General features: G+C 47.3%; 1 protein-coding gene across 1 annotated transcript in view; it reads right to left on the bottom strand.

Annotated features, from left to right (window-relative positions):
- Positions 1–24,382, bottom strand: part of nudt4b (nudix (nucleoside diphosphate linked moiety X)-type motif 4b) — a 54,018-nt gene that overhangs the window by 23,893 nt on the left and 5,743 nt on the right. Inside the window, exons 2-4 of the mRNA XM_084330907.1 lie at positions 13,128–13,238; positions 2,419–2,463; positions 389–473 (exon numbers count right to left, since the gene is read on the bottom strand). Of these exons, the coding sequence (XP_084187033.1) occupies positions 389–473; positions 2,419–2,463; positions 13,128–13,238 (241 nt within the window). The remainder of the gene's footprint in view (positions 1–388; positions 474–2,418; positions 2,464–13,127; positions 13,239–24,382) is intronic.

Below are 24,382 nucleotides of genomic sequence, written 5' to 3' on the forward strand. Positions count from 1 at the left end.
ACAGATGGGTCTGATTGATATTATTATTGTTTTTTGTTTTTCTTTCCCAGTAGCATCTATGCTGTGTGTTTGGATGTTTTGCAGATGTGTTTTCAACAACTCCGGTGTGGGGGGAGGGGGTGGGTATGAGGGAGGGGAAGGGGAAATGAAAGGGGAAGAAAAGAAAAAAAAGATGGAAAATGAATGATGTTGTTGTCAATTGTAAATGTACAAATTACTTTTCCTGCAATAAAGAAATTTATTAAAAAAAAATCAAGCGACAAATGGCACGATTTCTAACTACATTGAAGCTCGATTTGCTGGAGTTTATTGAGATGAGACAGAACGCTCTAGAAATATATTCATATTCATCACGGTATAAACCGGAAATATATATATATATATTTACCTATGTTAACAGAATCCTCCCAGGCCTCCAGTGTCTCCGTCACAGTCAGAACATACACGTACGTCCGGTGTTTACGGTCTTGGTTCTGCAGTGTCAGAGGTAAAATATATATATAAGCAATGAGTACATGGACAGGACATTCAGTCTACAAACCTGAAGATATCAACACATTAAAGATACAATCTGTAATGCAGTGACCTCTAGGTAAAGACCCTCGCTTGGTATTGTGCTTTGTTTACATTTTGTTTTGGTCTGATGTGTGGGTTGGAGATGAGTGGGAGGTCTGGAGAAACTCACAGTATAATACTGTATAGCTATATACTGTATATATTTTAGAATATATTTGTCCCATATTATAGCTATACAGCAACATACATAAAGTACACATTGACGGCATCACATCTATCCGCCTCTTTCTCTGTCCACATCATATCCATGCCGTTTACACTCAACCGGCCCGTGACTTGATTCTATCAATACTCCTCTCCTGGCACTCAGATGATGAAAGACAGTAACATGATGCCTCTAGGACTGACCCGTCCCAGACTAGTCGAATAGTCGACCGAAAGGAGCCGTAGTCGACTGCCAACCTAACCGGTTAGTCGAATGCAAAAAAAAAAGCAAAAGAGGTCTAGAAGCGTGGCTAACGCTAATGGCGCGCATACTGCTTAAGAAATTGGGCACAGAGGCACTGAAACAGGATTTCACAAATACCAATCATGTATCCTTCAGTGCAGGGGTTCTCAACCTTTCTGCTGCCAAGGCACCCCTGTGTTCAATAAAATATTCCAGGGCACCCCTACTCCTACATACGATAAAGACTTTTCCGGTCCCGTCTTTTTTGCTACAATGATGACAAAAGTGCTTGCTTTCAAAATAATGTTTATTTAAGAAACCGGGAAACACATTTGTGTGTATATGCAGGCTATATAATGCATTATTAACAGGTGTTTCAGGTCTAAATGGCTTAGTACTGTTGACATTACACTGCTTGTAGTAGTAAATCAAATAGCATATTTCTTTAAATAAAATTACAGAAAATTATCACTAAAGTGCTATCTGTTGCAGCAGCACACTTTTCCACAAAAATAGCATATTTGGATAAGTGTGACCATTTCTCAAAAACTGAAAATCATGTACCGGTATTTTTTTTTTTAAATACAGAAAAGGATCACTAAAGTTCTATCTGTTGCAGCTGCACTCTGTTCTCCATAAAAATAGCATATTTGGATAAGTTTGACCATTTCTCAAAAATATTTCTTAAATACAGAAAAGGATCACCAACTTACCATTTCTCAAAAAATATAAATAAATACAGAAAATAAGCACTCGTTCACTCAGTGGACATTTCTAGCTCAATGCGAGGTCTGCTGCTGCTGGCTAATAATACGGTCAATACGTGGGGAGATCTTTGACAAGGCAACACGCATGTCATCCTCAAGGCTCAACTTGGCCCTATATTTTGTTTTCAGAGCTGTCATGGATGAAAAGCCAGCTTCACACAGATATGTGGTGCTGAATGGTATCAACACCTTAACTGCTGCATCATGAGATACTTGGTACTCAGCACCACACTCTGAAACTAGCTCTCCAGGTGGTATCAGATGAGATTTCAATGAGTTCCTCCAAGAGTTTGGATGGAGATGTGTCAGGAAGCAACTTGGTGATCCTTTTCTGTGTTTTAATGATTTTCAGATTTTGAGAAATGGTCAAACTTATCCAAATATGGTATTTTCATGGAAAACAGTGCAGCTGCAACAGATAGCACTTTAGTGATAATTTTCTGTAATCCAAAAAGAAAAGAAAAAAAGAAAGAAAAGTTAAAATGTTTTATCTCAAAGCACCCCTGTTGAGAACCGCTGCTTCAGTGGACCAAATTGCATGCTTTCACAGTCGACTCCTTCAGACATTAAGCACCCCCCACAGCCCAAATGGAATGATAATTTTTGGCCAATCAAAGTCGACTATACAAATCCTTAGTCGGGGACAGGCCTAAAAGACAGTAACATGATGCCACCATAGAAATTCACCTCAAATACACCAAGTAGACGACCAAGCTTGCCTTTAACTCCAGCCTAGAGAGAGAGAGAGAGAGAGAGAGAGAGAGAGAGAGAGAGAGAGAGAGAGAGAGGAAATCATTAGAAATCATCAGACACATCCATCTTTCTGCCGCAATGTCTGATACCGTCCGACTACATGCTAGCTGGATCAGCTACCCTCCCCACTCCTCCAGACCATAGCACCAGACATCCTCCCATTCATAACTGCAACCATCAACTCCTGCCTCAACTCGGGGGTGGTCCCCACCTCCCTAAAACAAGCCAGTCACACCGCTCAAAAAAAAACATGAACCCCACCGTCATAGGCAACTATCGTCCTCTCTCTTCTCTCCTTCCTTTCTAAAACACTTGAACGTGCTGTATCCAACCAACTTACTGCTTATCTCTTACAGAATGACCTCCTACACCCTAATCAGTCAGGCTTCCGGACTGGCCATTCCACAGAAATGGCCCTCATTGCGGTCACAGAGGCACTTCACTTAGCAAAAGCAAAAGGCCTCTCCTCTGTCCTGATTCTCCTAGATCTATCTTCAGCCTTCAACACAGTCAACCATCAGATCCTCCTCGTGTCCCTCGCAGGAATGGGAGTGGCTGGCTCTGCGCTGACATGGCTGACATCATACCTCAATGACCGCTCCTACCAAGTGTCATGGAGAGGGACCCTGTCGGCCACCCGTCCCCTGCGGACGGGTGTCCCCCAGGGCTCGGTCCTAGGACCCCTTCTCTTCTCCCTCTACACTAAATCTCTGGGTAACATTATCACGTCTCATGCCTTCTCGTATCATTGCTATGCCGATGAAACTCAACTCTTCCTCTCCTTCCCTCCCTCAGATATCCACGTCTCTGAGCGGATCTCGGCCTGTCTGTCAGACATCCCCACCTGGATGACGACCAACCACCTCAAACTGAACCTAAGCGAAACAGAATTGCTCCACCTGCCGGCCAATTCTTCCCCCCTGACCGACCTTTCCATCACAGTCAAGAATGCAGCTGTGATCGCGTCCCCGACCACCAAGAACCTTGGTGTTGTCCTCGACAACCAGTTGAACTTCTCCGCTCACATCGCAGCGACAACCAGAACCTGCAGATTCCTCCTGAGCAACGTCAGAAGGATCCGCCCCTTCCTGACAAAAGAAGCCACCCAACTCCTCGTCCAATCAACAGTCATCTCCCGCCTCGACTACTGCAACGCACTGCTTGCTGGCCTCCCGGCCACTGCCACCAAGCCTCTTCAACTCATTCAGAACGCAGCGGCCCACCTGTTAGGATGGCGCTGCTACGACCGGCTGCCTTTCTGATCGCTCCGTCGAGACTGTGCTCACTTTTGTTAATTTTTATAGTTTTAAGAGTTTTATTTGCACCAACTGTTGGTGCATTATATGTGTATGACCATCAGTCAATCATTGACATTGGATTAAGGAAAACTTAACGACTGGATTACTCCCTGGATCAGCTCTCTGAACCGCAGCAATGGCCTGTGGAGATCCTGAGGACAATGGGACCAGATCCCGACCCCAGGAACAAAGGAATCATCAGGCGGCGAGGGAAGAGAGCTGGAATCCGGAACAGACTGAGAACCAGACGACACCGAACGCCACTACCCAGTATATTGCTAGCCAATGTACAATCAATTGACAATAAACTAGACGACATCCGAGCAAGGATTAAATTCCAGAGAGACGTTAGAGACTGCAATGTTCTCTGCTTCATTGAAACGTGGCTGTCGCCAGAAATCCCAGATCACGCCATCCAACCGGCCGATCACTTCTTCATTCACCGCAAGGATAGAACAGCAGAATCCGGCAAACAGCGTGGAGGAGGTATCGCCTTCATGTTGAACAACAATTGGAGCGATCCAGCCAACGTGAAGGAATTATCGAACCACTGCTGCCCCAACCTGGAATATATAACCATCAAGTGTCGACCTTTCTTCCTCCCGAGAGAGTTAACGGCGATCGTCCTGGTCGGAGTGTATATTCCACCGCAAGCCAGCACTGGTGCCGCGCTCTCGAAGCTCCACGACGAAATAAATAGAATCCAAGCAGCGAACGTTAACGCCGCCATTGTAGTAGTGGGTGATTTCAATAGCGCCAATCTGAGAAAGGTTTTGCCTGACTTCTATCAGCATGTGACTTGTAACACCAGAGGCGGTAACATTTTAGACCACTGTTACACGCAATTCAAGGGTGGATACAAGGCTCATTCTGCTAGTGGCTTCGGGAAGTCTGATCATGCGGCCATCTTTCTTTCACCAAAATATAAACAAAGAATCAAGAGCACTCCTGTAGTCTCGCGAGAGGTGCAGAAATGGGATGTGGAGTCAGAGGAGACGCTCTAAGCTGCGCTTGAGTGCACAGACTGGGGTGTGTTCCGCGACACAGATAACATTAATGTCTACACGGAGACAGTGCTGGACTTTGTTCGTACTTTGGTGGAAGAAACAATCTCCACTACCACAATTAAAGTTTACCCAAATCAAAAACCCTGGGTAGACAAATCCGTCCGTGAAGCTCTGAAAGCGCGCACCAAAGCATACAACGACGGCCTGGTGGCAGGCAACATGAATGACCACAAGGTGGCGCGATACAACGTAAGGAGGACAGTAATGGCAAAACGGCGCTACAGGGATAAAATTGAACTCCAGTTTGAACAGGCTGACTCCAGAGCTATGTGGCAGGGGCTCAAAACGATGACAGACTACAAAGGCACCTCCCTCAAACTGAACAGTGACATCTCCTTAGCAAATGACCTCAATACCTTCTATGCAAGGTTTGATGCTGGTAATAACAACACCAGCCCACAAGCCACGGCAATGGGGGGGGGGGGGGGGGGGGGGTCTGCTGCTGATGGAGACTCAGTGTTCAGGGTAACAGAGCATGAGGTGAGGCGGACCTTTAAAAAAGTTAATATCAGGAAGGCAGCAGGACCGGACGGCATCCCCGGCCGCGTCCTAAAAGTCTGTGCCGACCAACTGGCCCCGGTATTCATTGACATATTTAACCTGTCCTTAGAACAGGCTGTCATCCCCACCTGCCTGAAGAAGTCCACTATTATCCCTGTACCCAAAAAATCCAAGCCTGCTTGCCTCAACGACTACCGCCCTGTAGCTCTCACCTCCATAGCCATGAAGTGCTTTGAGAAGCTAGTAAAGGGCTACATCTGCTCCTCCCTCCCCATCAACATGGACCCCCTGCAATTTGCATACCGCCCCAACAGGTCCACGGAGGACGCCATAGCCCATGTGCTGCACACAGCAGCATCACACCTGGACAAGAGGAAGGGGAACTATGTGAGAATGCTATTCGACTACAGCTCGGCATTCAATACCATAGTCCCCTCCAAACTCATAGCCAAGCTCAGGGACCTGGGCTTGAACTATGACCTCTGCCAGTGGGTCTTGGACTTCCTGACGGGCAGACCCCAGGTGGTGAGAGCAGGCAACTGCACCTCCTCATCCATCACCCTCAACATAGGGGCCCCCCAGGGCTGTGTTCTGAGTCCCCTCCTCTACTCCCTGTACACACACGACTGTGTGGCTCAGCGGAGTAGCAACACAATCATCAAATTTGCTGACGACACAGTGGTGGTGGGCCTGATCTCTGCAAACGACGAGAGGGCCTACCTGGAAGAGGTCAAGGTCCTGGCGGGATGGTGCCAGGAAAACAGCCTCTCCCTGAACGTCAGCAAAACAAAGGAGATGATTGTGGACTTCAGGAGGTCAAGGACTACAGCATCGAAAGGGCACCGGTTGAGAGAGTGAACAGCTTTAAGTACCTCGGAGCCTACATATCCGAGGACTTGACATGGACCACACACATTGACAGTGTTGTGAAGAAGGCACGACAACGCCTCTACTTCCTCAGGCGCCTAAGGAAGTTCCAAGTCAGTCAGAAGATCCTTAAGAACTTCTACTCATGTACAATAGAGAGCATCCTGACTGGCAACATCACCTCCTGGTTTGGGAATAGCACTGCACAAGACCGAAGCAGACTACAACATTCAGCCGAACGCACAATTGGAGGGGGGCTCCCCACCCTCCAGAACATTTACAACAAGCGGTGCAGGGGCAAGGCTAAGAGAATCATTAAGGACTCCAGTCACCCGAACAACTGCCTCTTTGAACTGCTGCGGTCAGGCAAGCGATACCGGAGTCTCAAGGCGAGCACAGAAAGACTCAGAAGAAGCTTCTATCCCCAGGCCATCAGGCTGCTCAACGAACAATGAACACTACACAACAACCATCAAACGCACATAGCACACACATCCACACGCACACACTCACTTTAAACAAACACACTGTAGCACCCACTCCCCACACTTTATAGCACACACTCACTTTAAACAAACACACTAGCACCCACTCCCCACACTTTATATGTATTGATAAAGGATTGCACTACAACTCGTACACCTTACTGTAAATTGTACCTAAATTGTACCTCATCCCATTCTGCTTGCACTATATAGTATTGTATATTAGTACACTGCATAGTATTGTATATTATATGGTAACTCAGTTACGTCTATTCTGCATCGAACATTGTACATATGTCTATACTGAACACTGTGACCTCATTTTCTACTTTTTTTTTTTTTTTTTTTTTTCTCCATTTTCCTCCGATTTTCTCCCATCCCAATGTTAGTCGTATGCCAATTCCCAGTCCCTTCCTGGTCGCTGCGCACTTACCCCCCACAGTCAGATCATCTGGGAGAGTGGAGGCTACCACGTGCTTCCTCCGACACACGTCCAGCCAATCACCGCTTCTTTTCACCTGGCAGCGCGGATTCTCATCGAGAGGGCGTAGCGTGTGGGAGGATCACACTATCCCCCTCAAGTCCTATCCGCGCTTAGCAGGCGCCCCGACCGAACTGTAGGAGTCGCTGTTTACAACGACCCGGACCCACCCCGCCAGCTTCTCCCACCCTCTAATACAGCCAATTGTATTAGTGCAGACGGCCAGCCAAGCTGGTGACAACCCCGGAGCTGTGAGCTGGATTCGAACAGGCGAATCCAGCTCACAGCTCCGGGGTTGGTGACGAACGCAATCTCCGCTCGGCCACCTAACCGCCCTTCTCATTTTCTACTTCTAATTTACATGTTATACTATGTTATTTGATACTTATCTTGTCTAGCACAGTCTCTGGAGCGTAACAGTAAGAAGCATTTTGTATGAAAGTATTCTGTACTTCTGTATGACAACTATTAAAGAAACTTGAAACTTGAAAAACTGATCTCAAACCTACCGAAGTCAGCCCATGTCACCCCACTTCTTAGGGACCTGCACTGGCTCCCCATTGCTGCAAGAATCCGCTTCAACGCCCTACACCTGGCATACCGTGCGGCAAAGGAAACCGCTCCCGCCTACCTCCGGTTAATGGTCTCTAACTACACACCCTCAAGACCCCTACGCTCTGTATCTTCTGGCCGTCTCAGACCCACTCCTATCCGAGTTCCGGGAGGGTCATCAAGGAGAAGCCACCTTGTCTCAGTCCTTGCCCCACAATGGTGGAACGAACTGCCCACCACAGTTAGGACAGCCGAAACCAGTCAAAACTTTCGCCGTCGACTAAAGATGCACTTCTTCAACCATTATCTGAAATGTATCAAAAAAAGAAAAGAAAAATCGAACCCTAACTAACCTTACTGTCATGCACGTGTCCTAATATACTAACCTACACTGTAGCACTCAACACTTTGATGAACATTGTTACTCAGCTGATCGAGTTGTGCCCTTCCTGATGACTTGTCGTACGAAACTTGTAAGTCGCTTCGCTTTGGATAAAAGCGTCAGCTAAATAACTAACTGCATTTAGAGCTTTTATCCAAAGCATTTTACAACTTATGCCTCACATTCACTCAACACATTCACACAACGCCCGCGGAGGCGACCATGCAAGGTGCCAACCTGCTCATCGGGAGCAGTTAGTGGTTAAGTGTCTTGCTCAAGGCAAGGACACTTCCAACAGGCTGCCGAGAGGAGCCGAAATCAAACCGTGAACCTTCTGATTACGAGATGACCGCTTATGAGACGCTACCTTGACTACCTTATGAGACGCTCTACATCCTGAGCAAACCGCCAGGTACATTTTTACATACTTATGAAATTGAACCCATCCTAACTATTTAGGATCAGTGAGCAGCCACAGTCCAGCACCTGGGGACTGACTTTAATGCCAGAGCCTTGGTCAAGGACAATGACAGGAGTATCATGTACTGTGTGTCTTTTATGGTGTGGGAGGAAACCCACACAAAACACAAGGAGAACATGCTAACTCCACACAGAAAGGCCTTCCACTGTGGGGTGTGAACCCAGGACCTTCTTGCCGTGAGGACAGGACACACTGTGTTACAGCTGGTGGCAGTAGTGGTGGGTAGTGGGTGGGTGTGGGGTGGTTGGGAAGGAGAGTTGATGACTCCTGGTTAGTGACTCCTGGTTAGTGACTCCTGGTTAGTGACTCCAGAGGAATCCAGCAGGGAGCAAAGTTTAGCCTGCTGACGTGGTCGAGGATGTGGGGTCTCTGACCAGCTGGACCTGTGGAATACCACCACGCTCCCCTGTCTCCTCACTGCAGACAGACCCTCTCCTCTCTCCTCCCTGCAGACAGACCCTCTCCTCTCTGCAGACAGACCCTCTCCTCTGTCTCCTCACTGCAGACCCTCTCCTCTGTCTCCTTACTGCAGACCCTCTCCTCTCCTCTGTCTCCTCCCTGCAGACAGACCCTCTCCTCTGTCTCCTCACTGCAGACAGACCCTCTCCTCTGTCTCCTTACTGCAGACCCTCTCCTGTCTCCTCACTGCAGACAGACCCTCTCCTCGGTCTCCTCACTGCAGACCCTCTCCTGTCTCCTCACTGCAGACAGACCCTCTCCTCGGTCTCCTCACTGCAGACCCTCTCCTCAAGTCAAGTCAAGTCAAGTCAAGAGTTTTTATTGTCACGGCATACAGGTATACAATGAAATGCGGCTGGTCTTGCCCGCGACGATGTGCATTACAGTGGTACAACATATAATAGAGTCCAATAAAAATACAGTGGTACAACATATAATAGAATCCAATAAAAAACAACAGTGCAATAAGCAGGTACATGGTGTGCCATCTCGGTATCTGTACATAGTATTTACAGAGCATATAGGACATGCTAGGTAGCTTTAGTAGTGCAATACACTGTTCCTGATGTTATACTAATTTAAGTGGCCTTTCCTCTGGCCATAAGTGTGCGTGTGTGCGGCAGGTTAAAGTGGCTGCTAGTGTGTGAGCGTGCTCAGCGTGCGTGTCGTGTATGTGCTAGTGTGTGCTTGTGTGTGGATAGTTCAGTTTCTGTGTCTCTCAATGTTCATTGTTCAAGGCTCTGATGGCCTGGGGGAAGAAGCTTAGCCTAAGCCTCTCCGTCCTAGTAGCTGGGGTTCGCAGGCGTCTGCCTGACTTCAGCAGCTGGAACAGGCTGTTATTGGGGTGGTGGGGGTCTTTCATTATCCTGCAGGCTCTGGATTTGCACCTCTTGTTGTATAGAGCCTGCAGGGGAGGTAGCGCAATACCCGTGGTACGCTCGGCTGAGCGCACCACTCTCTGTAGGGCCTTCTTGTCCTGTGCCGTGCTGTTCCCATACCAGGCAGTGATGTTTCCGGTCAAGATGCTCTCTACAGCTCCTGAGTAGAAGGACTGGAGTATCTTCCCCGATACTCTGAACTTCCTTAACTGTCTCAGGTGGTAGAGGCGCTGCTTCGCTTTCTTTACTACTGTGTCTATGTGTGTTGACCATGTCAGATCCTCTGAGATGTGGACCCCCAGGTACTTGAAGCTGCTCACCCTGTCCACGGTAGCCCCGTTAATCATCAGTGGTGTGTGTGTCTCCTGCTGTCCTCTCCTATAATCCACGATCAGCTCCTTGGTTTTACCAATGTTCAGGAGCAGGCTGTTGTCCTGGCACCAACGTTCCAGTACCTCAACCTCCTCTCGGTAGGCCTTCTCGTCGTTGTCTGAGATCAGCCCCACCACCACTGTGTCGTCTGCGAACTTCACTATGGAGTTGGAGCTGAACTTGGCCACACAATCGTGTGTGTAGAGTGAGTACAGCAGGGGGCTTAGAACACAGCCCTGGGGGGACCCGATGCTCAGGGTGATGGTGTTGGAGGTCTGACCCCCCACCCTGACCGCCTGGGGTCTTTCACTCAGAAAGTCCAGTACCCAGGCGCTCAGGGCGGAGCTCAGACCTAGCTCGATCAGCTTGTCCACCAGTCTGGTGGGGACTATGGTGTTGAACGCTGAGCTGTAGTCAATGAACAACAGTCTCACATAGCCCCCCTTCTGACGGTCAAGGTGGGAGAGAGTGCTGTGCAGTACCTGGGAGACCGCGTCGTCAGTGGACCTGTTTGTCCTGTATGCAAATTGCATAGGGTCCATATCACTGGGGCGAGAGGCACAAATGTGGTCCTTGACCAGCCTCTCGAAACATTTCATGACCACAGAGGTGAGTGCCACCGGTCTGTAGTCATTTGGACATGTTGGGGAGGGTTTCTTCGGTACCGGGATGATGGTAGACATCTTGAAGCAGGCAGGGACTACCGACTCCGCCAGGGATTGATTAAATATGGCGGTGAACACCGGGGCAAGCTGGTTTGCACAGGACTTAAGTATGCGTCCTGTTATACCATCTGGGCCCGCAGCCTTCCTGGTGTTCACCTGCATAAATGCTCTTCTCACACTGTGTTCCGACAACGAGAGAGCGCCCCCCCCCCCCCCCCCCCCCCCCCCCCCCCCACAACAGCCGGTGTGCCAGTGACGTCACTAGCCAGAGGGCTAGCGGCGACACTGTCTACACCGAACCGAGCGTAGAAGGAGTTGAGTTTGTCCGCGAGAGAGGCGTCGTCGCTCCCCATTGAGGGGGCGCTGACTTTGTAGTCAGTTATTGTCTTCAGTCCCCTCCACAAGCCTCGTGTCGTTTTGTGCCATTTGTGTCCTCTGTCTCCTCCCTGCAGACAGACCCTCTCCTCTGTCTCCTCACTGCAGACAGACCCTCTCCTCTGTCTCCTTACTGCAGACAGACCCTCTCCTCTGTCTCCTTACTGCAGACCCTCTCCTGTCTCCTCACTGCAGACAGACCCTCTCCTCGGTCTCCTCACTGCAGACCCTCTCCTCTGTCTCCTCACTGCAGACAGACCCTCTCCTCTGTCTCCTTCCTCATTGGAGACAGACAAGAGAGCCTCTACATATGATCCGAAGCCCATAGATGCGTCCCATGCTGGCTTCAACATCCTCCTCCTCCTCCTCCTCTCACGTGACACTCTGTATAGTGAGACATTCTCTCTGAAGTTAGAAGTGACCCAGGCGTTCGAGCCAACGACACGTCTATCAGCCCTATTGCTCTACATTCTACTCTGAGAAATTAGGACTGTTCTGGGTAGTTTTAGTAGGGATAGTATAGTACCTACTAGTGCACTGCAACCTTGCCCAGGCCCGACGGGGCCCGGCCCGGCGGGTTCGGGCTGGGTAGGGCTTTTTTTTTAATAAATAATTCGGGCTCAGCCGGGCCCGGGCACCGCCGTTTTTATTTATTTTTTTTTATATTGCGTTTTTTTTTTTTTTTTTCATATACCTATGGTTATAGGATAACCTTCGTTTTAAGATTCGCTTTCTCTTTTGCGCCAGAGAAACATTTGGATGTAATTACTGCAGCGCGCAGGGAGAACTTCAACTCGATTGGTTGTGTTGGAATATAGCCAGTTGGCAAACGTTTTAATTTGTTCTTGGGATGTATGTAGCCGGTTTTGTTAACGGTGTTCAACGCGTTGCTGACGTCGTGGTGAGTGATATGTTTATTATTTGCTGGGTCGCGACTCGCTACCTGTTTTGTTGTGATTTCCATTACGTTGCTCTGCTCGAAATCTGATTTCTGTTTTCTGTTTGTTTGTTTGACTGAGTAGGCTATTGTGTGTCGTGTGTGTGTGTCAAAGAAGATTCTATAGCCTTCAATACGTTTTACGAGGCTGATGTGTGAGTCAGTCTATATAAGCGAGCACTGGGAGAGACGGCATTGCGAAACAGGCTATGTAAATGCTTCTTAGTTTTGTTTATTTATTACGTTCATATAAAACCGTGTTTTGAATATTTAAAACAAATTAAAAAAATATTATATTTTAATAATAATAATAATAATATTTTTTTTCAGGTTTTCACGCGGGCTAGGGCTTAAAATATTATTTACAGTCTGGCTTATTTTCGGGCAGGGCCTGAAGTTCACGGGCTCGGGCAGGGCTCGGGCTTTATTTCAAGGCCCTTGCAGACCACTAGTACCTACCAACACCATGGCATACTGGTGCATGGTAATGTGAGTGTCAGGTCTGTCCCAATTACCATTTTTTTAGCTTAAAAACTTCAGTAGCAATTATCAGCAAATAATCGAAGCTTTGTTCTTCCTGCGTGCAAACTTTCAATGCAGTGGGTAAATGAGAGCTAGGTTGTTGAAAGTTCTCATGACCGAATATCCTTGTCTGATTAATGTTGGATTATTATTTCTATAAGCTATTTCTAAGATTTTTGGGGCTGGTAAAAAAGACGAAACAACCAGAAACAAAGAAAACAAAGCATTCAAAAAGTAATTTAGTCATTTTTACCATGGCAGCCAAGCTTGTGAGTATTGAGGTCAGCCCCAGTGCGTGTGTGTGGATATAAGGGTATTTACCTCCTCAAACACCTCTCGTACAGCAGCCCCACAGGGCTCCTCCTCTGGCTCCATGCCTCCTCCAGGGACGATCCAGTGGTCTGTGTGTCGACTGCTGCTGACCAGCAACACCTGGCGGAGGAAGAATTAAACCTCTTAAAAAAGGAGCAATAGGCAGCCGTTTATTTTGGACAGAACTATTTTCAAATCCTTAAACCGAATTCGACAATGCCCTTCCCAATCAGAATGCATCAGGATGCCTCCAAAGCCACTCCCCACTAGGTAGCTAGCAGGCAACTAGCTATGTGTTAGCAGCAGGCTTTTGTGTATGTGCGTAACCCCGTTATGCACGTAACAAGCGCACACGTCACTAGAGGGTTTGACAGACGGCTCACTCGTTCCAATCATTTGACTCGTTGTTCCTTTGATTGCATGTCATTGGCTGCCCCTTACCGCAACAGTTTAAAAATGTGTGTCAAACGTCTTGTTTTCTTTTTGTACTATCGATTACAGTCGAGATATAATAAGAAATCTAGGCAGCCTATTAGTATTGACCCTTTAACTCTTAACACACGATCCCACCGCCCCCTATCACGCCCTCCGTCCTGCACACGTTCCGTCTCTCGGAGGCTGTAGAGGGCTTTATTTTGCTATTAAGATGAAGGGATCACATGAATCTAGAGATCTTGAGGAATCTGTAGATACCAGTCATTTACTGCTAGTTTACACGGGTCGGTGGTGTATCACTCTGAAGGAAAAATTTCTCATTTATAATTTTCATCTATATCTTCAGTTAATGTAATTTTACATATTCTATGTCACTTGAATGAGACAGTCATACCTTAGAACCACTATTGTTATGAAAGTGTCATGACATTCAAACCTATGATGGCATAGGTCCCTTGCTATCGACATATCACTGCTGGGCGATAAGCCTAAAATATCATATCTAGAGTTTTGAAGGACATCATGGATGTAAGCAAAGCCAGGCTGTACTACAGTAATTACAGTTAACACTACTGGGTCCACCCCAACAAGTGATGTTTGGCTAAAACACTGAGCGAGCTGGCTCCAGCTAGTGGCTAAAACACTGAGCGAGCTGGCTCCAGCTAGTGGCTAAAACGCTGAACGAGCTGGCTCCAACTAGTGGCTAAAACACTGAGCGAGCTGGCTCCAGCTAGTGGCTAAAACACTGAGCTAGCTGGCTCCAGCTAGTGGCTAAAACGCTGAGCGAGCTGGCTCCAGCTAGTGGCTAAAACACTGAGCGAGCTGGCTCCAGCTAGTGGCTAAAACACTGAGCGAGCTGGCTCCAGCTAGTGGCTAAAACACTGAGCGAGCTAGCTCCAGCTAGTGGCTAAAACGCTGAGCGAGCTGGCTCCAGCTAGTGGCTAAAACACTGAGCGAGCTGGCTCCAGCTAGTGGCTAAAACACTGAGCGAGCTGGCTCCAGCTAGTTGCTAAAACACTGAGCGAGCTGGCTCCAGCTAGTGGCTAAAACACTGAGCGAGCTGGCTCCAGCTAGTGGCTAAAACACTGAGCGAGCTGGCTCCAGCTAGTGGCTAAAACACTGAGCGAGCTGGCTCCAGCTAGTAGTGTTGTCACGATACTGGAATTTCGACTTCGATACGATACCTTGAAAAGTATCGATACTCCGATATTATTTCGATATCAAAATATATATATATATATATATATATATATATATATTTTTTTTTTATTATTATTATTTTTTTTAAACAAATTTAGCTTCAAATTTCGCTTCTCTCTGGTACTATAAGAGAAGATAAATATAACACTTTTAAAACCCTTTGTTTATCTTTAGATCACTGTGACGTACATGGGTACGTGGGTTGGTCATTACCATTATTACTGTATTTATGACACCATCTGAACATCAGGTTAGTATATGTAAATGTGCTGTTTTGTATGTGTGATGTTGTGTCATCTCCTAATCTTCTGTTTCTGTTCCGCAGATGCCACTCATCTCCCTGATTGGATTGGTTGCACCTGATTGGTGCATCTTCAAACAGGCAGTGGAGATGAGTGGATAACAGAGTGGGAGATGACACACGTCCTGGCGCCTCATTTGAATCACTGCCATGTTCCAGAATGGAGTGAGGAGGTTGCCCTCTCGTCTAGCTGTCTGGAAGTGATCTCTTGTGGTTTCTCTTTGTGTCCCATGACGGGCACAATTATATTTATATTATTTACTAAGTGTTTGTTTGTATATATGTATATCTTGTTTGTCCTCCCCTACCTTTTTCCCTGATCACCATGGAGGAGGTTTAAAGCCCTACCTCCATTAAACATATAATTTACTATTTGGAAAACATCTTGTGTTGTGGCTTTCTTACGTAGGGGACCTTGCTTTAAACGCATTTACTGAGAGAGGCTGTTTTTTGTTCATGTGCATCCGGCTCCAGTTATTATTCTGTGTGGTCATCAGACCTTTGTACATGACATGGGGGCTCGTTAGTTTGCACAATTGTATGGTTCCTTGGTTGTTATGCAACGTTGTAACTTGTCAATTGGAGCATGTCAGGTAAGATAGCGTTTTTTTTTCATTGGTAAGTTATATTATTGTGTTTCCATTGTCCGTGCTACACAGTTTGATTGGTGTAAACCGTTCTTGTATGTAATACTCTTGACTAACTCTTTTTTCTGCCTCATAGGTAACAGGGGGATCACCTGCCTGGTTAGTGGGAGGGGAGCACGCGTCGTAATTCCGGTGGAGCGCGCAATGAAATCGGTAAGCGACTGAAGATATGTGTAGCCTCGTCCCGCTAGGGGAGTAGTTTAGCTGGGGATATGCTAGAGTTACACAGGTGATCCTAGTTAGGTGGTTAGGACCAACGTTTATTGTTTTCATGAATGGTAGATGTGGGCATTAAATCAGATTGGTTAAATTGTATACAGCGGAATGTGGCGATTAAATGTGTTACGCACGGATATTGTGGAGTAGGTGAGTGGATGTTTCCTGGTGCCTGTTATTTGTTTGGTGGTAACGCGGGTTGCTACGGGAGCACAGGGTATTTATACATATATTATTTGTGGCATAGTCGTGTTCTGCAGGGGATATGGCAGCTTTTACTTTGGACGGTTTTTTGGCGGATCCTACGAGGGATCAATTTGATATCTGCACGAAAGCTGAATTGTGTGGTGTCGCCAAGCATTATGGCATTACGGTCCAAAGTTCAAAGAGTAAAGAGGAGGTAAAAGCAATTGTGCTCGCTGGGTTAGTAGATAAGAAAATATTCAGTTCGCCAGTTCAGTTCATAGCCGAGGGAAATGACTCGGAGGACGTCACGCACGGCGAGGCGTCTGGTGAGTCTAGTGAGTGAACCGGTGGTGCTATACAGGAACGGAGGGGTAGCAGTGCCAAGGCTGAGGAGATTGACAGTGATAATTCTGTACACTCAGGACGTGCCTCTGTTTCAGAGGAGAGAGCTGCTATGCGAGACAGGGAAGAGAGAAAGGAGGAGAGAGACAGGGAGGAAAGAAAAGAGGAAAGAGACAGGCTGGAGAGAAAGGAGGAGAGAAGCAGGGAGGAATGGAGAGAAAGGAGGAGAGAAGCAGGGAGGAAAGAGAGAGAAAGGAGGAGAGAGACAGTCTGGAGAGGAAGGAGGAGAGAGGCAGAGAGGAAAGAGAGAGAAGGGAAGAGAGAGACAGTCTGGAAAGAGAGAGAAGGGAGGAGAGGGACATGCTGAGGGAGAAGGAGGAGAAGGACAGGGAGCTCCAGTTGGCTATAAGAAGGATGGAGTTGGAGAGTGGTGGCTCTTCCCCCTCTTCAACTGAAGTCTCCCAGGCAACCTTTATTATTAGTCAGCATATTTCTTTAGTTCCCATTTTTCGGGAGTCTGAGGTGGAATCATATTTCTCTGCTTTTGAGCGTATAGCGTGGGCTTTGCATTGGCCAAAGGACATGTGGGCGATTTTGTTACAATGCAAACTCACTGGTCGGGCTCAGGAGGCGTGCCAGTCATTATCAATGGATGACAGCTTGGTATATGAGAAAGTGAAGAGTGCTGTCTTGCGTGTATATGAATTGGTGCCGGAAGCGTATAGGCAACGTTTTAGGGCACTAAGTAAATCCCCTTCTCAAACATATGTTGATTTTTCCCGTGAACAGCGGATTCTGTTTAATCGATGGTGTTCGGCGTGTGAAGTGGATGATGTAGCAGCTTTGAGTGAGTTGGTCCTCATTGAGCAATTTAAGACCTGCATGCCCGAGCGCATCGTAGTGTATTTAAATGAACGCAAAGTATCTACTCTCCAGGAAACTGCAATTTTGGCAGATGAGTTCGCATTGACCCACAAATATGTGGGAATCACACATGTTTCGGTGCGTGATGGTGTGTATGTTGGTGGCAGCTCGTTCTCTCCGTTTCGGGGAGGTGACGAGCGAGCATTCCGACCACGCTCACCGCCGTCTGAAAAGGCCACCATTGTGTGTAATTACTGTAAGAAAGAAGGGCATTTTGTGAGGGACTGTCATGCGCTAAGGGATCGACAGGAGACAAGGGAGTCAGCCCAGGAACCGAAAGGGGTGGGGTGTGGTACAGTGTCATGTCCTGACCAGAATAGCTCTTTTGAACCCTTTTTGTTTGATGGTTATGTGTCCCTGTCGGGTAAAGCTGGGGACTACCAACGGGTGAGAATACTCCGTGATACAGGAGCCTCTCAATCGTTCATCCTGGCTGATGTATTACCATTGGATGTGGACTCCTGTCAGTCGAGTGAATTGGTGAGAGGTATTGACATGGGGTGTGTGCGCGTGCCGTTGCATAAGGTGCATGTACAGTCTGCATTGATCACAGGTTGTTTTCCTGTCGCGGTTCGCCCATGTTTTCCTGTGAAGGGCGTGGATTTCGTCATGGGGATGATTTGGAATGACCCCAATGTTTCTTCTATTTGTGCTGTCACAAGGGCGGAAGCGAGACCATGGTCTAGCATTGGGTGACTCTGTCTGTGGTGAGTTTTGCAAATTGGCGGTGGAGCAGCATTTTGAGGCGGGGGATGAGGTGTTTATTGTGCTGCCCACGCCTGGTACTATGCTCACTGCCCGGTTCTCAGGACCTTATGTGGTAAAAAGAAAGGTGTCTGCCACTAAGTATATGTTGTATACGCCCGAGCGGCGGAGGAGGACATGCTGGTGTCATGTGAATAGGCTAATGAAAATTCCTGCCCGCGTCTCGTCGGAGTTGGGATGTGACAGGGCTGTTGGTTCACATGCAGTGTTGTGTTCTAATGTGCCTTACAGGACGCACAGTGTTGCTGTTGGGAGTGCGAACCCCGTTAAGCAGTTCGCATATCGGTGTCCGGTGGCGATGAGGGAGGTCATGGGGAGAGAGGCTCTGTACCCCCTGAAAAAAGAGAAGGGGGGCTAGCTACACCTGGCCATGGTCCCTGGAGCTCTCTTTGCCTTCTAGCTCCCAAGGCTAATGTGTCTCTCCGTTTTCTGTACTGCAGGATGGTGACGCGGGGCCTGTGTGGTGCTGATGTGACCCATTTGGTGGGTGATTTTGTGGAGAGAAAATGTTTTGTTGTCGTTTCTGTTCTCCCTGGTATGTGGTACTAATCTGATGTTGGGTAATAAGTAATAATGTTTTGCTAACCCTACAGGTTCGATCTTATGGGGGGAGGTGTGACGTACATGGGTACGTGGGTTGGTCATTACCATTATTACTGTATTTATGACACCATCTGAACATCAGGTTAGTATATGTAAATGTGCTGTTTTGTATGTGTGATGTTGTGTCATCTCCTAATCTTCTGTTTCTGTTCCGCAGATGCCACTCATCTCCCTGATTGGATTGGTTGCACCTGATTGGTGCATCTTCAAACAGGCAGTGGAGATGAGTGGATAACAGAGTGGGAGATGACACACGTCCTGGCGCCTCATTTGAATCACTGCCATGTTCCAGAATGGAGTGAGGAGGTTGCCCTCTCGTCTAGCTGTCTGGAAGTGATCTCTTGTGGTTTCTCTTTGTGTCCCATGACGGGCACAATTATATTTATATTATTTACTAAGTGTTTGTTTGTATATATGTATATCTTGTTTGTCCTCCCCTACCTTTTTACCTGATCACCATGGAGGAGGTTTAAAGCCCTACCTCCATTAAACATATAATTTACTATTTGGAAAACATCTTGTGTTGTGGCTTTCTTACCTACCTGGAACATTGCTTTAAACGCATTTACTGAGAGAGGCTGTTTTTTGTTCATGTGCAGCCGGCTCCAGTTATTATTCTGTGTGGTCATCAGACCTTTGTACATGACAATCACACATAACATAAAATAACTGTTCATCTCACTTCAATCATTTTTATTGCAAATGCAGAACATGGTATTTTCTCAAGCAGACAGATGTAAACACTGTAATCTGTGTTGCATGTACCTGACAAACTGAACTGTTTGTATTACAGTTAGTAACAGTTTCGATTTTTATTTAAAGATAACGAGAGAGAGAGAGAGAGAGAGAGAGAGAGAGAGAGAGAGAGAGAGAGAGAGAGAGAGAGAGAGAGAGAGAGAGAGAGAGGGGCAGGCTGGCTATGCTCGGAGCATTTTAGTAACGTTACATTTTCAACAAGATTGCTGCTATTTAAACACTTGATGGAAACGGGGTAACGTTAACCTTATGTCGACTGTAGTATTGTATGACCTCGACATAACGTTTAAACGTTAACGTTACTCCGTTTCCATGCAGTATTTATAAATGGGCAGCTAAGCTAACGGAGCTAACTGCTAGCAGTAGCTAACGTTAGCTGAAAGCTGTAACGTTACAACGAATCAGCTGTTGATATTATGCGCCATCAGTAGACAACGTATCATGTATTAAACTAGAGTTAATGGTTTAATGCTTCAGTCACAGTGACGTTGAAAGAGCAGCTGTCACGAAGGTCTCATTTCTTTATAGAGATCCGCGTTGGCACTGCTCTAACACCGCTTGCAAATAGCATTGGGGCATCATTAGCTTGTCCTTCGTTGTTTACTTCAAACCCGAAGTACCTCCAAACAGCACTTCTGCCGTTTTCTTTATCCACACGCACAAGTTGCGGAGGCTCCCCGGCCGCGTCCTAAAAGTCTGTGCCGACCAACTGGCCCCGGTATTCACTGACATCTTCAACCTGTCCTTGGAACAGGCTGTCATCCCCACCTGTCTGAAGAAGTCCACCATCATCCCTGTACCCAAAAAATCTACGCCCGCTTGCCTCAACGACTACCGCCCTGTAGCCCTCACCTCCATAGCCATGAAGTGCTTTGAGAAGCTAGTGAAGGGCTACATCTGTTCCTCCCTCCCCATCAACCTGGACCCTCTGCAATTTGCATATCGCCCCAACAGGTCCACGGAGGACGCCATAGCCCATGTGCTGCACACAGCAGCATCACACCTGGACAAGAGGCAGGGGAACTATGTGAGAATGCTGTTCATCGACTACAGCTCAGCATTCAATACCATAGTCCCCTCCAAACTCATAGCCAAGCTCAGGGACCTGGGCTTGAACTATGACCTCTGCCAGTGGGTCTTGGACTTCCTGACGGGCAGACCCCAGGTGGTAAGAGCCGGCAACTGCACCTCCTCATCCATCACGCTCAACATAGGGGCCCCCCAGGGCTGTGTTCTGAGCCCCCTCCTCTACTCCCTGTACACACATAACTGCGTAGCACAGCGGAACAACAACACCATCATCAAATTTGCTGATGACACAGTAGTGGTGGGCCTGATCTCTGCCAACGACGAAAGGGCCTACCTGGAAGAGGTAGAGAACCTGTCACAGTGGTGTCAGGAGAACTGCCTCTCCCTGAACGTCAGCTAAACAAAAGAGATGATTGTGGACTTCAGGAGATCGGGGGTCAAGGACTACAGCCCCCTCAGCATCGACGGGGCACCGGTTGAGAGAGTGAACAGTTTCAAGTACCTCGGAGCCCACATATCCGAGGACTTGACATGGACCACACACATTGACAGTGTTGTGAAGAAGGCACGACAACGCCTCTACTTCCTCAGGCGCCTAAGGAAGTTCCAAGTCAGTCAGAAGATCCTTAGGAACTTCTACTCATGTACAATAGAGAGCATCCTGACCGGCAACATCACCTCCTGGTTTGGGAATAGCACTGCACAAGACCGTAGCAGACTACAAAGAATGACACGTTCAGCCGAACGCACAATTGGAGGGGGGCTTCCCACCCTCCAGAACATTTACAACAAGCGGTGCAAGGGGAAGGCTAAGAGAATTATTAAGGACTCGAGCCACCCGAACAACTGCCTCTTTGAACTGCTGCGGTCAGGCAAGCGATACCGGAGTCTTAAGGCGAGCACAGAAAGACTCAGAAGAAGCTTCTATCCCCAGGCCATCAGGCTGCTAAACGAACAATAAACACTATGCAACAACCATCAAATGCACACAGCACACACACCCACACGCACACACTCACTCAAACAAACAACACACTGCAGCACCCACTCTCCACACTTTAGATCACACAAACACACTTTACACTTTATATTTATTGATAAAGGATTTGCACTACAACTCGTACACCTACTGTGAATTGTACCTAAATTGCACCTCGTCCCATTTCTGCCTTGCACTATATAGTATTGTATATTAGTACACTGCACAGTATTGTATGGTAACTACGTCTATTCTGCATCAAACATTGTACATATGTCTAAACTGAACACTGTGACCTCATTTTTTTACTTCTAATTTTACTATGTTATTTTATTTCATACTTATCTTGTCTTGCACAGTCTCTGGAGCGTAACCGTAAGAAGCATTTTGTATAAAAGTATTCTGTACTTCTGTATGACAAATATTAAAGAAACTTGAAACTCTGCATTTACCATCTTCTTCAGCTAAAATGTTTTGTTTACTAACTGAAGACTGCTCTCTGAGGGGGAGGGCTGGAGGAGCCGGGGGGGCAAGCGCGCTCTGAACAGCGCGTCAACAACTTGCGGTAGAACACTCGCCAGCTGGTACCGATACTGCAGAAAGTATCTGTACTTCGGGAAATGAGTATCGAAGCAGTTTTAAATATTCAGTATCGATATGTATCGATACTTCGATATTTTTGACAACACTACCAGCTAGTGGCTAAAACACTGAGCGAGCTGGCTCCAGCTAGTGGCTAAAACGCTGAGCGAGCTGGCTCCAGCTAGTGGCTAAAACACTGAGCGAGCTGGCTCCAGCTAGTGGCTAAAACGCTGAGCGAGCTGGCTCCAGCTAGTGGCTAAAACGCTGAGCGAGCTGGCTCCAGCTAGTGGCTAAAACGCTGAGCGAGCTGGCTCCAGCTAGTGGCTAAAACACTGAGCGAGCTGGCTCCAGCTAGTGGCTAAAACACTGAGCGAGCTGGCTCCAGCTAGGAGAGACTTTCACAGAAGAGAGGATTTGGTCTGGTGGAACAGTTTCCAGTTCAGGAGCGGTACCAAGACCATGTGACAAAGATAAATAAGGTGAACCAAGCGTGAAGAACCCACATCCTGGGTCCCTTATCCTCATAAACTCCCGTCCCCTCCCCTCTCCGCACCTCGCCGATCTTCAATTACACTACAGCAGTGAGTGGTGTAGTCCGATACTCGCAGATCAGATAAGTCTGCGTCTGCGGTTTCTGCCTGCTTCCGAATACCCACCAAAACATATACTGTACACACGCGCAAGCATGCACACATTATACACACACGCACAAACCTTCTGTAAACACTTGTAGAAGTGAAGCACCTCTGACCATAAATGTCACTAACTTCTCTCATGGTTAGCCACTCTGCCCCAAGTGGCGGTTCAGCGGCAATGCGCAAATTTTGTGTACCAGTGACTGTGTGTGCGTTCTTGTTAATAGTACAGAAACTCTTACAATAACCTGTTCAATGAGAAACACAAAAGCACTTTGAACAAACTGATCCCTTAGAGACGATGCAGAGGAAGTACAAGGCTCAGCAGCTTGTCAACCAGATGGTGACTTCCTCCTTACCCTCCCTCAACTACTCATCTTCCTGCTTAGCCTCCTTCTCCTACTCCTCTTCTTCCTTAACCTCCTTCCCCTGCTCCTCCTTAACCTCCTTCCTCTACTCCTCTTCCTCCTTCCCATACTCCTCTTCCTCCGTCCCCTGCTCCTCTTCCTCCTTAACCTCCTTCCCCTGCTCCTCTTCCTCCTTAATCTCCTTCCTCTACTCCTCTTCCTCCTTCCCATACTCCTCTTCCTCCTTCCCCTGCTCCTCTTCCTCCTTAACCTCCTTCCCCCACTCCTCTTCCGGCTTCCCCTACTTCTCTTCCTCCTTCCCCTCAGTTACCGGTCCCGTAGTAATCCTGCCCTGGGTGTCACTCTGTCAGCTAATCCCACCTCAGATTTCAAACAGTCTCTCTTACTTTCCCTAATGGGATTGTGGCTCCCACAGGCGTGCCGGTGACCAAGCCGGGGGTCCATCACGCTGCTTGACCGACTTCTCTGAGGCGCCAGTCAATCGTGGGTTTAGATCACGTGCCACGTTAGCCTGGAGGAGACACCTGCTCTCACCCAGCTGATCTAGGCCAGGAGGAGGACGCTTATTTTCACCCAGATGATCTGGGCTACGGCTTATTTTCCAACCAGGAGACATACCTACAGGAGGACAGACTTTTTGTTTTCAGTGTTCAAGGTGGACTACTTTTTCAGTACTCCTCCATTTGGATAAGATTCATATTAGACCCCAATCATTAAACATTAGCCCTGTAGCACACCTGAGGTGAAAGGTGACAAGTGACTAGGAGGAGACTGACAGTAAAGAGACAAATAGCAACCGCACACAGATTAGTTCACTGGCAAGTCAAACATTTGGGTACAAGGCCTCTGGTATCCTGGGCCCAGGAGTTCAAAACTTTTAATCCCCATCTGATCCGATCATATTTTTTAATACCATTTTTTGTGATCCAGGATCAGACAATTTGCCAGATTTTGTCCCAGTATTTCAAAGCAATCCAGGATAGGATCACCCTGATCCAGATTCAGATTTTTCAAGATTACTAGATCCTGAATATCAGTGCTTTAATCCTACCGATCTCCATCTAGTGGATATGAAAAATAATACAAGGAAAACAAAAGACCACATTGCAGAGACATCTATGTCTAATTATATGGTTAAATACATAAAATCATAATGGAATTGTAATTAAAAAAAGATATATAATCCCACTAGGGTAACAACAAAAAAACATTAATTCAAAGGCAGCTGATCATCTAGGTGTGTTTTGAGGAGCTAAATTCTAACTGAGGTTTCAGTTTGTAGATGGTGATGACAGA

Source organism: Notolepis coatsorum (genome assembly GCF_963971535.1).
Source record: "Notolepis coatsorum genome assembly, chromosome: 15".
Taxonomy (NCBI): domain Eukaryota; kingdom Metazoa; phylum Chordata; class Actinopteri; order Aulopiformes; family Paralepididae; genus Notolepis; species Notolepis coatsorum.